Source organism: Procambarus clarkii, chromosome 40 (genome assembly GCF_040958095.1).
Source record: "Procambarus clarkii isolate CNS0578487 chromosome 40, FALCON_Pclarkii_2.0, whole genome shotgun sequence".
Lineage (NCBI taxonomy): Eukaryota > Metazoa > Arthropoda > Malacostraca > Decapoda > Cambaridae > Procambarus > Procambarus clarkii.
The window spans coordinates 32346640-32360969 of record NC_091189.1 but is presented as its reverse complement, the minus strand read 5'-3'; the positions used below and the strand labels follow the sequence as shown (position 1 = coordinate 32360969).

General features: G+C 42.8%; 1 protein-coding gene and 3 non-coding genes across 4 annotated transcripts; 2 read left to right on the top strand and 2 right to left on the bottom strand.

The window, feature by feature from the left end:
• Positions 1-6108: 6108 nt before the first annotated feature.
• Positions 6109-6180, bottom strand: TRNAH-GUG (transfer RNA histidin (anticodon GUG)). Its single transcript has one exon. It is a non-coding gene; the product is annotated as a tRNA-His (tRNA).
• A 367-nt stretch (positions 6181-6547) lies between these two features.
• On the top strand, positions 6548-7351 carry LOC138372869 (antifreeze protein Maxi-like). The gene is made up of 2 exons (XM_069338540.1): positions 6548-6940; positions 7031-7351. The coding sequence occupies exons 1-2, from the start codon at positions 6548-6550 to the stop codon at positions 7349-7351; spliced, it is 714 nt and encodes a 237-aa protein (XP_069194641.1).
• Positions 7352-8478: 1127 nt separating this feature from the next.
• Positions 8479-8550, top strand: TRNAH-GUG (transfer RNA histidin (anticodon GUG)). The gene has a single exon. It is a non-coding gene; the product is annotated as a tRNA-His (tRNA).
• A 4039-nt stretch (positions 8551-12589) lies between these two features.
• TRNAH-GUG (transfer RNA histidin (anticodon GUG)) lies at positions 12590-12661 on the bottom strand. The gene has a single exon. It is a non-coding gene; the product is annotated as a tRNA-His (tRNA).
• Between the last annotated feature and the right edge of the window lie 1669 nt (positions 12662-14330).

Below are 14330 nucleotides of genomic sequence, written 5' to 3'. Positions count from 1 at the left end.
TTTGTTTACTTGCATTTATCGTTGTGTTTTGCTATAATTATTCTCTAATTATAGCAGACTTAGTATTTATGTAAGCATTTACCTCAGTGTCTTAGTAAACTCTTGCTCATAATATAATCTTACCCTGTTATTTTTGTTTTTGCTTATAATTTTTAAATTTAATTGTAATTTGATTTATACACCATTTATTGTAATTAATTACTCAGCTCATTTTTTTTTCTTATGTTCTTACTAATTATAGGTTCACAACTAAGCTATATTAAATAATTGATTTTTAAGATTATCTTTACGATTATTATTTGTCTCTATTTTTTGCTATATATTATTCTTGTCAGTCTACTGTGTTTTTCTTCTCTCTTAACCTAACTTCTGTATCCTTCCTGGCTATCTACGGGAATCTTTGCTCTACTTCTAATTATTTCTATTTTTTGTGTATCTACGTTTATTGTTGTGTTTTGCTACAATTACTTTCTATTTACAGCAGTTTTAGTATTTAACTGTTCTTGTAATTGCTTATCTTATTGTATCGTGACATTATTGTATCTATATGCTTACTGATATTGATCCTGATCGAAATCTTCTGTCTCATATCCACACAAATCAGCACATTAATCATCATTATTGCAGGTATTACACAGCAAATCTTGCAAAAAACAAACTCCTAAATAGCACCTGCTTATCAGGTTACAACCAAAATGTTAGGTCACTTGGTAAACATTTTAATGATATAAATGCACTACTCACAGCACTAGGTACTAAATTATCATTCATCATTTTAACAGAAACTTAGATAAGTAAAGACTATACCCAACACTACAATTTAGCTGGTTATAAAGCCATTCATAACTGCAGGCCTAATAAAAAAGGTGGCGGTACAGCAATATATTACAAAGATACCTTCATCTGCGATAGTGTCATTAGTGATAGAGACGACTACTGAGAATATACCTTTGCCAAGTTCTCCAGTAAATCCCTTAAATCCTCTTTGACTATCGGTGCCATCTATAGATTTCCTAATACCAACATAACTTCAATCTCAGATAACGTAAAGAATCTTATCATAAATAACAATCTCAACAAAAATCACATCATTCTGGGAGGTGATTTCAATATTGACCTGGGTCTTCAAAACAACCCTCAAGTTGACTATTTCCGTAACAGCATGCACTCCTGTATGCTAATCCCCACAATCACCAAGCCCACCCGAGTCACTCAAACATCTGCCACTACCCTGGATCACTTATGGACTAATATAACAGCTCCCCTTACATCTGGGGTAATCTATGACAGAACAACTGACCACTATCCTACCTTCCTCATAGCAAACATGGACACAGCACCACCAGAAAGCAAGAAACTCTCATTCAGACTACACAGTGAATCAGCTTTAGGCAATCTTTCTAATGCACTTCACAATATTAACTGGGAATCTAAATTTAATAATACACAGGATATAAACTCATTAACTAACCTCTTTCTCTCCAAAACTCTAAGCCTCTACAACACTCACTGTCCCCTCCTTACCAAACAAGTAACTGATAGAAGATAAAATAATCTGTGGCTCACAAGTGGCATAATCAAATCAATCAACAAAAAACATGAATATGAAAAGAAATTTAGGATTGGCCTAGTTACAAAGGAAGTAGTTAAAAGGTACTCATCAGTGCTTACCAGTATCATAAGAAAAGCTAAACTTTCATATTATGAGACTAGATTCAAAGAAGCAAAAGGCAACATGAAAAGCACATGGAAAACCATCTCTAATATCCTAGGAACTAAACAACACTCCCACAACCAGATAACACACTCTAAGGATGGCTATACACCGTCATCTGATTTAGAAATGGCGAATGAATTTAATAGCTTTTCATCGGTTGGTGCTATTCTTGCTAGTAAAATCCCACAGACTCAGACACATATCAACACATATCTCTCAGGCAGCTATCCGAACTCTCTTCTCCTTTCACCAGTCAGCCCGACAGATGTTGTGTCCATCATACACTCACTAAAAACCAAAGCTGGGAACATCAGAGATATCCCATCCATTGTATACAAGAGCGCCTCCCATGCCCTTGCGCCACCCATAGCTCTGCTGTTCAACAAATCCTTTGAGTGTCATACCTTCCCTGATATCCTTAAAAAAGCAAGAGTAACACCAGTTCATAAAGGAGGTAATCTGGCAGACATAAACAATTATAGACCAATATCAAACCTACCCATACTATTAAAAATATTTGAAAAAATTATCTACAAACAGCTCTACTCCTATCTCGTAAAATTTGACATTCTTAGCCCCTGTCAGTTTGACTTCCGCTCCCAAAAGAGTACCAACGATGCAATTATTAGTCTCCTTGATATAATTTACTCAGCCCTTGACAAAAATAAGTTTCCGATTGGACTCTTCATTGACCTGAGAAAGGCCTTTGATACTGTTAATCACAATTACCTCTTACGCAAACTCCATCATTATGGAATTCGAGGCCATACACTGGACTATATCTAATCCTATCTTAGTGATAGACACCAATGTGTAGCCATCAATAATATAACCTCTCCCACTCTACCAATAACCGTTGGAGTGCCACAGGGCAGCATTTTGGGACCTCTCTTATTTCTTATTTACATCAATGATCTGCCTAACGTCTCTAACATTCTGAAACCTATATTGTTTGCTGATGATACTACCCTCATCTACTCTAACACCAACCCACATACACTAAATAATGTTGTTAATAATGAATTAAAAAGAGTCCACTTATGGATGTCAACCAACAAACTAACACTTAACATAGAAAAGACCTACTACATCTTATTTGGAAGCAAATCTACAAATGCAATTCAGCTTAAGATAGACAATGTAAACATTAGCAGTAAAAATGATGGAAAGTTTCCTGGCCTATTCCTAGACAAGAGAGACTACTTCAGTACCTAAATACAACACATAACTAAGAAAGTCTCTAAAACAGTTGGTATACTCTCCAAAATCAGATATTATGTACCTAACTCTGCTCTCATCTCTATTATGCACTAATCTATCCCTATCTTAATTATGGTATCTGTGCATGGGGTTCAACCACTGCAAACCACCTCAAGTCCATCATCACCCAGCAAAAATCTGCTCTCAAAATAATAACATTCTGCTTTCAGACAACACTCAGCCCCCTTGTTTAACTCCCTAAACATGCTAAACATAATCTCACTCCACAAATTCTCTTGTGTCAACTACATTTACACAACCCTGTTCTTAAATGCAAATCCTGCTCTGAAACTCTCCCTGGACAGATATAATAGGACCTATTATCACCACACCAGAAATAAATATCTCTTTGATATCCCCCAGAGTCAAACTTAATTTGTGTAAACACACTATGCAAATAAAGGGACCCAGTCTATGGAACTCACTCCCTATTGAATTGAAAAGCTGTCCAACTTTTGCATCATTCAAAAACAATACTGAAAAGTACCTAATTTCATCTTCATAGTTTTTTTACCTTTTGCTTTAAAACTGCACTGTATCTATTGCTACCCAATCTCCCAATCTTCATGTACCCAATCTGAACATCTTTATCATTGCGATCATTGCTGTCTTCTTATATGTACTGTCAATCTGCTGTATGGAGTCTATTAATCTTGTTTAAATTACCAATCAAGCTGTCAATGTAATCAATCAGAGCTTTAAAATACCAATGTGCTTTAATATACTTACTAATCTCTCTCATCTCATTTTTTTTTCTTGCAATGTAATTGTTATCATTTTATTAATTCTGATAGAATTTACCTACTTAAAATTATCTGTTAGATTAAGGACCTGCCCGAAACGCTGCGCGTACTAGTGGCTTTACAAGAGTGCAATTACTGTACTACGCTATGTATTCTCACAAACCCAATGTACCTTCTTGTATATATATAAATAAATAAAAATAAATAAATAAATAAATAAATTTGTGTTGCCCGATCCTTATTCACGTACAGTGATCTTTCTCCTTATGTGGCTAGATAGTAGTTTAGGCTGATCCTTGGCGTGGGAGGCTATGTTGTTCTCATACTGCTCCTTTGCTGCTCTTCAAAGTTCTATGTCTATTTTCCTCTCTTGTGTATATATATATATATATATATATATATATAATATGTATGTTCTGTTTTTTCTCTCTTTGTACTTTTGGCCTCTAAGCATTGTCTATTAAAGTACTGTATAGACATCCTTTTTTATTGGTTTCTTTATTCAGTATAAATCTTGAAGTCCATCATGTCTTTTATTGTGCCTCTGTTCTGTTTGATATTGTATTTTAGAGTTCTCTGACCTTCTGGTACTGTCCTTGATGGGCCAGCAAGTCTTCCGCCCCTCTTCTCTTCCTCTTGCCACAGTCTTCATAACTACATAATCACAGACAAGGACACAGCCGCCTCTTGGCACCATTGGCATTTCATGCTCAATGTTGACCAAATCACGCAACAGACGATGAGATGACAATTCGTGTCATCACATCATCACACTGGATCATTATCAAATCGATTGTGATAATCGACTTGATAATGGTCCAGGACGGACCGAAACGTCGTCGTCTCCTCGTCTTCTGGTGTGTGGTTTGGTCATTATAGCATCAGCCTCGTTATTGTGACTCATCGTTTGCTCATTGTTCTCAATGTCCATTTTGCTTTGTGAGAAAGTTAGGTCCAATCTCGCTGGTTAGTCTCCCTCTCTTCTTCGTGTTTCCATTGGAGAGAGTTTCTTGCTAAAAATTCTACTACTTTTGCTCTCCATGTCTCTTCTCTCCATTTTGGATTCAGTGATTCCCAGTTAATTTGGACGTGATTGAAATCTCCCTTTACCGGTGATTGAAATCTCCCTGGGAGCCGGTCGTCCAAGCGGACAGCACGCGGGATTTGTGATCCTGTGGTCCTGGGTTCAATCCCAGGCGCCGGCGTGAAACAATGGGCAGAGTTTATTTCACCCTATGCCCCTGTTACCTAGCAGTAAAATAGGTACCTGGGTGTTAGTCAGCTGTCACGGGCTGCTTCCTGGGGGTGGAGGCCTGGTCTAGGACTGGGCTGCGGGGACACTAACAAGCCCCGAAATCATCTCAAGATAACCTTCAGTTGTGCTGTCAATCAACGGGATAATTGAGTCAAACTTTGTACGGTATTTATGGGAGCTGTGTGTGCAGGTGGGGATCAGTTCCGTAGTCTCTCATCATAGTTCATACAATCAAGAAAGATCAAGCCCTTTCAAGATCAAGATCATGTGCAGTGAAAAGCTATGTACCCCAGGGCACAGTCTTGGCACCACTGCTATTTTTCATTCTTATCTCCGATATAGACAAAAATACCGGTCACAGCTTCGTGTCATCCTTTGCTGATGATATAAAAATCAACATGAAAGTTGCCACTGTAGAAGACACTGAATAGAACCAGAACGAAGATGGGTGTATTCACGAGGCACTTGGACAGATTCTTGCAAGAAGTTCCGGACCAATCAGGCTGTAGTGGATATGAAGGCCTGCGGGCTGCTCCAAGCAACAGCCTGTTGGACCAAGATATCACAAGTCGAGCCTGGCCTCAGGCAGGGCTCGGGGAGTAGAAGAACTCCTGAAACACACTCCAGGTATACTCCAGGTATACCACTCAGATTGGGTACTAGTCTGGTGACATACCTTTGAATCTTCTCCAATATATTTTTTATTTTATTTTACTAGATATTGACTTCAAGCAGGAGCTGCAAACTTCAGGACTGGTCTGACATAGGTGGTACACAAGGTTCTCAATGTTTCCTAACACAAGTTTCTAAAGGCCGTTCGTATGTTGACCAACTGTCGAGGTGACCAATATGCCGCTGATGACATGCTCTTGATGTGAGCTTCATGGGACAGGTCTGGCGTGATACCAGCTCTTGCTTAATTTATGATTCTTCAAGAATTTCATTTCCCAATTTTTGTACCTTGTTTGACATGCTTCAGCTCTTGGGCCGTTTTTTTCCTGTTAGTAATTTCTGGCGTTAGGCACAATAGCTTGCATTTGTTTAGTAATATAGGGAATTGTTAGCACTTTCAGCCACTAAAGTTAGGTCCTGTAACTTGCTAACCTTCCCAAGGCTGACAAAACTTCGTCCTCTGCCGTGACCAGGATTCGAACCTGGGTTATTGCGGCCACAACGCAATGTACTAACCACTATACGATCACGGCCACCGTGGAGGTGCGTGAGAAGGTGGGTGGGTGATTATCTTGTTAATGAGAGTAGACCCCCTCTCGCTCTCTCTCTCTCTCTCGCGCTCTCGCTCTCTCTCCCTCTCCCTCTCGCTTTCTTGCTCTCCCTCTCTCTTGCTCTCGCTCTCTCTCGTTCTCTCGCTCTCTTTCTCGCTCTCGCTTTCACCTCTCTTTTTCTCCTCTCTCTTTCACCTCTCTCTTCTCCTCTCTCCTTCTCCTCTCTTTCACCCCTTTCATCTCTCTTTCTCTCTTGTAAGCTCCTGTGACAGTTGTTGTGTTAGCTCTTGCGGCAGCTCTTTTGTTAGCTCTTGCGGCAGCTCTTGTGGCCGCTCTTTAGTTAGCTCTTATGGCGGCTCCAGTGGTAGCTCTTTTGTTAGCTCTTCTAGCAGCTCTCTTGGCAGCTCCTTTGTTAGCTCTTGTAGCAGCTCCAGTGGCAGCTCCTGTGACGGCTCTTGTGGCAGCTCTTTTGTTAGCTCTTGTAGCAGCTCTTGTGGCAACCCTTTTGATAGCTCTTGTGGCAGATCTTTTGTTAGCTCTTGTGACGGCTCTTTTGTTAGCTCTTGTGACGACTCTTGTGGCAGCTCTTGAGGTAGCTCTTGAAGCAGGTCTTGTGGCAGCTCTTAAAGCAGCTCTTGTGACGGCTCTTGAGGCAGCTCTTGTGGCAGCACTTGTGACGGCTCTTGAGGCAGCCCTGGAAACACAAACCGAAACTGTCTCTATTTTCCGCTTGTTACAACTTGTAATAAAGTTGTTACATCTTGGCTTAACGTGTTTATGACGTATTAGAACGTTGTTACAACTTGCTATATTGGTTGTTATAACTGGTTAGGAGGTGTTAAAACTTGTTCGAACGTTGTACCAACGTCGTAGTTTCAGTGTGTGTTTGGCGGGAGCTCTTGTGGCAGCTCTTGAGGTAGGTCTTGTGGCAGCTCTTGTGGCAGTTCTTGAAGCAGCTCTTGTGACGGCTCTTGAGGCAGCTCTTGAAGCTGCTCTTGTGGCAGCTCATGAAGCAGCTCTTGTGACGGCTCTTGAGGCAGCTCTTGAAGCAGCTCTTGTGGCAGCTCTTGAAGCAGCTCTTGAGGCAGCTCTTGAAGCAGCTCTTGTGGCATTAAGACGGATTCATTATAACTATTACATTAAAACACTATAATTATCATTATTATATGTATTACAGATCAAGAGGGAGCCACCTGCCTCAGCTGGTGTGAGGAGGGACAGCTGGTGTGAGGAGGGACAGCTGGTGTGAGGAGGGACAGCTGGTGTGTGAGGAGGGACAGCTGGTGTGAGGAGGGACAGCTGGTGTGAAAAGGGACAGCTGGTGTGTGAGGAGGGACAGCTGGTGTGTGAGGAGGGACAGCTGGTGTGTGAGGAGGGACAGCTGGTGTGTGAGGAGGGACAGCTGGTGTGAGGAGTGACAGCTGGTGTGAGAGGAGGGACAGCTGGTGTGTGAGGAGGGACAGCTGGTCACGAAGCACAGCTGGCGACGAGGGACACAACTGTGAAGAGTTTACAAAAAAAAATACATTGCTGAGTCAGGCGATAGACGGTGGTGGTGACAGGTGCGCGGGAGGACTGTCTACTTGTCTATCAGTGCTTGCCCGTCAGTGTAAACGGGCAATTGAACAAGTTTGGGGTTCGAATTCTTTGTCGCATCTGGCTTTAAGGTTGTGGATGGAGGTGGCTTCCTCAGACTCCTTGTGTCAGGGGTTCGAGTCGTTGGCCGGGTGTTTCCTGGCACTTGTCTCACTACCTTCCAGCTTACTTTTATATGCTTTTGTTCTCTCTATTTAAAGAGGCGGTATCGTTTTGACTTTGGAATCATTGATGTTGTGATCATATCCCTTCCTTGCCTGATGTTCTACAGGTGTGAGAGGCCGAGGTTCCTTGACTTATCCTCAGCGCTTGATATTCTTAGCTCGGTCACTAATCTTGTTGATAACCTTTGTACTTTTTCAACTTTTATGCAATGTTTTACAAGGTATGTGTGTGCGTGCGTGTGTGCGTGCGTGCGTGCGTACTCCTCGAGGGACGCAGAGGGTCTCGACCCCTGGTGACCGGGGCTCGCAAACTTGGTGTTTGAGAGAACAAGCTCCAGCTGCTGGGCCCCACGTCTTCCCCGTGAATTAACTACTTGTGTGAGAGAGAGAGAGAGAGAGAGAGAGAGAGAGAGAGAGAGAGAGAGAGAGAGAGAGAGAGAGAGAGAGAGAGGAAGGGGTGTCTACTCTCATCAATAACATAACCAACCACTCACCTCACAACACACACACCTCCACGGTGGCCGTGATCGTATAGTGGTTAGTACATTGCGTTGTGGCCGCAATAACCCAGGTTCGAATCCTGGTCACGGCAGAGGACGAAGTTTAACACAAATAGCCCAACTGACAAGCCACGTGAAATAAATGAAAGTGGCGAGGTTTCTGTCCGTCCTGGAGGCTTGTGTGACGACGTTTTGGGGCCGGTGGCTGAGCGGACAGCACGATGGGCGCTTGATCCTGTGGTCCTGGGTTCAATTCCGGGCGCCGGCGAGAAACAATGGGCAGACTTTCTTTCACCTTAATGCCCCTGTTACCTAGCAGTAAATAGGTACCTGGGAGTTTGTCAGCTGTCACGGGCTTCTTTCTAGTGTGTGTGTGTGTGGTGTGGAAAAAAAATAGTAGTTAATAACAGTTGATTGACAGTTGAGAAGCGGGCCGAAAGAGCAGAGCTCAACCCCCGTAACAACAACTAGGTGAAACACACCACACACACACACACACATACACACATACACACATACTCGGCCGACCGGCTCCCTCGATCCCAATAATTTATCCCTCGTGGGGGGCCTCGTAGCCTGGTGGATGGCTCGCAGGACTCGTAATTCTGTGGCGCGGGTTCGATTCCCGCACGAGGCAGAAACAAATGGGCAAAGTTTCTTTCACCCTGAATGCCCCTGTTACCTAGCAGTAAATAGGTACCTGGGAGTAAGTCAGCTGTCACGGGCTGCTTCCTTGTGTGTGTGTGTGTGTGTGTGTATGTGGTGTGGAAAAAAAGTAGTTAGTAAGCAGTTGATTAACAGTTGAGAGGCGGGCCGAAAGAGCAAAGCTCAACTCCCGCAAACACAACTAGGTGAAACACACACACACACACACACACACACACACACGCCCGTTCTCAGCTCTTGTAATTGTTGAGTTCCTCGGGTGTTACTTTCATCACCATCAGTGTTTCTTCTGGTAGGACCTGTTTCACTGGAAGTAGAATCAGAATTGTCGCCATATCTACTATCTTAAAACATTTGTGTTGCCCGATCCTTATTCACGTACAGTGATCTTTCTCCTTATGAGGCTAGATAGTAGTTTAGGCTGATCCTTGGCCTGGGAGGCTATGTTGTTCTCATACTGCCCCTTTGCTGCTCTTCAAAGTTCTGTGTTTATTTTCCTCTCTTGTATTTATATGTATGTTCTGTTTTTTCTCTTTTTGTACTTTTGGCCTCTAAGCATTGTCTATTAAAGTACTGTATAGACATGCTGTTTTATTGGTTTCTTTATTCAGTATAAATCTTGAAGTCCATCGTGACTTTTATTGTGCCGCTGTTCTGTTTGATATTGTATTTAAGAGTTCTCTGACCTTCTGGTATTGTCCTTGATGGGCCAGCAAGTCTTCCGCCCCTCTTCTCTTCCTCTTGCCACAGTCTTCATAACTACATAATCACAGACAAGGACACAGCCGCCTATTGGCACCATTGGCATTTCATGCTCAATGTTGACCAAATCACGCAACAGACGATGAGATGACAATTCGTGTCATCACATCATCACACTGGATCATTATCAAATCGATTGTGATAATCGACTTGATAATGGTCCAGGACGGACCGAAACGTCGTCGTCTCCTCGTCTTCTGGTGTGTGGTTTGGTCATTATAGCATCAGCCTCGTTATTGTGACTCATCGTTTGCTCATTGTTCTCAATGTCCATTTTGTTTTGTGTGAAAGTTAGGTCCAATCTCGCTGGTTAGTCTCCCTCTCTTCTTCGTGTTTCCATTAGAGAGAGTTTCTTGCTAAAAATTCTACCACTTTTGCTCTCCATGTCTCTTCTCTCCATTTTGGATTCAGTGATTCCCAGTTAATTTGGACGTGATTGAAATCTCCCTTTACCTTCAGTTTTGCTGTCAATCAACGGGATAATTGAGTCAAACTTTGTACGGTATTTATGGTGTTCAAATCCCCAAGAGGGCATTTGAAGGCATAGACGACGTTGACTCTTTTAAAACGTTCTGCTTTGTGTCTGGAGAGTTTCTCATGAGTAGGCTGGCCGTTTTTTTGGTTTTATAGTAAATTGTCAGTTGTATCTACTAATTTTTGTCTGTAGGGATAACGTTTCTACTGACAATATCTTTCAGGACCCTTTCCTCCGTTTTATGGGCTGTGGAAAAGAAGTTCCTGTAAAATAGTCTAATAGGGGGTATAGGTGTTGTGTTAGTTGTCTCTTCAGAGGTTGCATGGCGTTTCACTTTCCTTCTTATGATGTCTTCGACGAAACCATTGGAGAAGCCGTTGTTGACTAGGAACTGCCTTACCCTACAGAGTTCTTGAAGAACTCTGTAGGGTAAGGCAGGTAAACTCTCCAGACACAAAGCAGAACGCTTTAAAAGAGACCAACGTCGTCTATGCCTTCAAATGCCCTCTTGGGGACTGTAAGCCTCAAAAAACCCAGTATATAGGCAAGACAACAACATCTCTTTCCAGGCGTTTAACGATGCATAAGCAACAGGGCTCCGTTAAGGAACATATAGCCTCTTCCCACAACCAAACCATCACCAGAGAAATCTTAGCAAACAACACAGAAATCATCGATAGATACAGCGATAGCAGGCGGCTCGACGTCTGCGAGGCACTACACATCACGAAGTCAACACCGCAATCAACAGCCAATTAATGCACAACTATATTCTACCCACTTTAATACTCCGCTCCAATATAGAAGCATCAAGAAATATGGGCCAATAAAAATAGGCCTTCTGCAGTTACCTACTTTTAATACCAGTTTGTATTTCATTGTTTCGTGTTGTGTCTTATGTTAAAAGTTTATTTTCACCTCATCCAAAAACTATTGTAACATGTCACTTCGCCCAAATGTAGGTATAAAAACTTGAAAGATGTTTAAGCTCTATTCAGTTAAAGTTGTGTGTGTTTGTGTAAACTAAAGTCTTTGAAAATGTAATAAGTTTTACGAAACGCGCTCAATTGTCGCGTCAGACTAGAAATAAAAATGAATTTTGGAGAATTGATCCTTGAATTACCATCAACAGTGAAAAGAAACGTAAGAAAGATGGAGAAAATTCGTGTTATAATTATTAATCTTACTTTTTCGGTCATATTTAATAATATATGTCTACAGGAAAGACTGTTACCAAAATATACTAATATATATATATAACAATGTCAGACCACGGAGGAAAAATGAAACAGGAATTTCCTTAAGTACTTTCGTATATTAATACATCTTCAGAAAGAGTCTGAAGTCTTTCATTTTTTCTCCGTGGTCTGACATTGTCACATTTTTAATCACGTGTTTATTTATTTTCGTGATATACACACACACACACACACACACACATATATATATATATATATATATATATATATATATATATATATATATATATATATATATATATATATATGTCGTACCTAGTAGCCAGAACGCACTTCTATGCCTACTATGCAAGGCCAAATTTGCCTAATAAGCCAAGTTTTCATTAATTAATTGTTTTTCGACTACCAAACCTAACTTTTTCGGCTACCTAACCTAACCTAACCTATAAAGATAGGTTAGGTTAGGTTAGGTAGGGTTGGTTAGGTTCGGTCATATATCTACGTTAATTTTAACTCCAATAAAAAAAAATTGACCTCATACGTAATGAAATGGGTAGCTTTATCATTTCATTAGAAAAAAATTAGAGAAAATATATTAATTCAGGAAAACTTTGCTTATTAGGCAAATCGGGCCTTGCATAGTAGGCCGAGAAGTGAGTTCTGGCTACTAGGTACGGCATATATATATATATATAGAAGTTTCTAAAGGCCGTTCGTATGTTGACCAACTGTCGAGGTGACCAATATGCCGCTGATGACATGCTCTTGATGTGAGCTTCATGGGACAGGTCTGGCGTGATACCAGCTCTTGCTTAATTTATGATTCTTCAAGAATTTCGTTTCCCAATTTTTGTACCTTGTTTGACAAGCTTCAGCTCTTGGGCCGTTTTTTTCCTGTTAGTAATTTCTGGCGTTAGGCACAATAGCTTGCATTTGTTTAGTAATATAGGGAATTGTTAGCACTTTCAGCCACTAAAGTTAGGTCCTGTAACTTGCTAACCTTCCCAAGGCTGACAAAACTTCGTCCTCTGCCGTGACCAGGATTCGAACCTGGGTTATTGCGGCCACAACGCAATGTACTAACCACTATACGATCACGGCCACCGTGGAGGTGCGTGAGAAGGTGGGTGGGTGATTATCTTGTTAATGAGAGTAGACCCCCTCTCGTTCTCTCTTGCTCTCTCCCTTGATCTCTCTCGCTCTCTCTCTCTCTCTCTCCCTCTCGCTCTCCCTCTCTCTTGCTCTCGCTTGCTCTCTCCCTTGCTCTAGCTCGCCCTCTCGCTCTCTCCCTCGTTCTCGCTCGCTCTCCTTCTCGCTCTCGCTTTCTCCTCTCTCTCCTCCTTTCTCTTTCACCTCTCATTTTTTCCTCTCTTTCTACTCTCTCTTTCTCTTCTCTTTCTCCTCTCTCTTTCACCCCTCTCTTTCTCGTCTCTCTTTCTCCTCTCTCTTTCACCTCTTTCTTTCCTCTCTCTTTCTCTCTTGTTAGCTCCTGCGGCAGCTCTTTTGTTATCTCTTGTGGCAGCCCTTTTAATAGCTCTTGTGTCAGCTCTTTTCTTAGCTCTTGTGACGGCTCTTGTGGCAGCTCATATGACGGCTCTTGTGGCAGCTCTTTTGTTAGCTCCTGTGACGACTCTTGTGGCAGCTCTTGAGGTAGCTCTTGAAGCAGGTCTTGTAGCAGCTCTTAAATCAGCTCTTGTGACGGCTCTTTAGGCAGCTCTTGTGACGGCTCTTTTGTTAGCTCCTATGACGACTCTTGTGGCAGCTCTTGAGGTAGCTCATGAAGCAGGTCTTGTAGCAGCTCTTAAATCAGCTCTTGTGACGGCTCTTTAGGCAGCTCTTGTTGCAGCTCTTGTGACGGCTCTTGAGGCAGCTCTTGTGGCAGCTCTTGTGGCATTAAGACGGATTCATTATAACTGTTACATTATAACACTGTAATTATCATTATTATATGTATTACAGATCAAGAGGGAGCCACCTGCCTCAGCTGGTGTGAGGAGGAACAGCTGGTGTGAGGAGGGACAGCTGGTGTGAGGAGGGACAGCTGGAGTGAGGAGGGACAGCTGGTGTGAGTAGGGACAGCTGGTGTGAGGAAGGACAGCTGGTGTGAGGAAGGACAGCTGGTGTGAGGAGGGACAGCTGGTGTGAGGAGGGACAGCTGGTGTGAGGAGGGACACCTGGTGTGAGGAGGGACAGCTGGTGTGAGGAGAGACAGCTGGTGTGAGGAGGGACAGCTGGTGTGAGGAGGGACAGCTGGTGTGAGGAGGGACAGCTGGTGTGAACAGGGACAGCTGGTGTGAGGAGGGACAGCTGGTGTGAGAGGGACAGCTGGTGTGAGAGGAGGGACAGCTGGTGTGAGGAGGGACAGCTGGTGTGAGGAGGGACAGCTGGTGTGAACAGGGACAGCTGGTGTGAGGAGGGACAGCTGGTGTGAGAGGAGGGACAGCTGGTGTGAGTGGAGGGACAGCTGGTGTGAGGAGGGACAGCTGGTGTGAGAGGAGGGACAGCTGGTGTGAGGAGGGACAGCTGGTGTGAGGAGAGACAGCTGGTGTGAGGAGGGACAGCTGGTGTGAGGAGGGACAGCTGGTCACGAAGCACAGCTGGCGACGAGGGACACAACTGTGAAGAGTTTACACAAAAAATACATTGCTGAGTCAGGCGATAGACGGTGGTGGTGACAGGTGCGCGGGAGGACTGTCTACTTGTCTATCAGTGCTTGCCCGTCAGTGTTGACAGGGGGGGGGGGGGTCCAGCTCCTCACGCCCCGCCTGTC

Coding starts and splice junctions, on each gene's coding strand:
- LOC138372869 (XM_069338540.1), top strand. CDS start 6,548: ATGGCGGCTCCAGTGGTAGCTCTTTTGTTAGCTCTTCTAGCAGCTCTC. Junction 6,941..7,030: donor TTTTCCGCTTGTTACAACTT/GTAATAAAGTTG, acceptor ATAACTGGTTAG/GAGGTGTTAAAACTTGTTCG.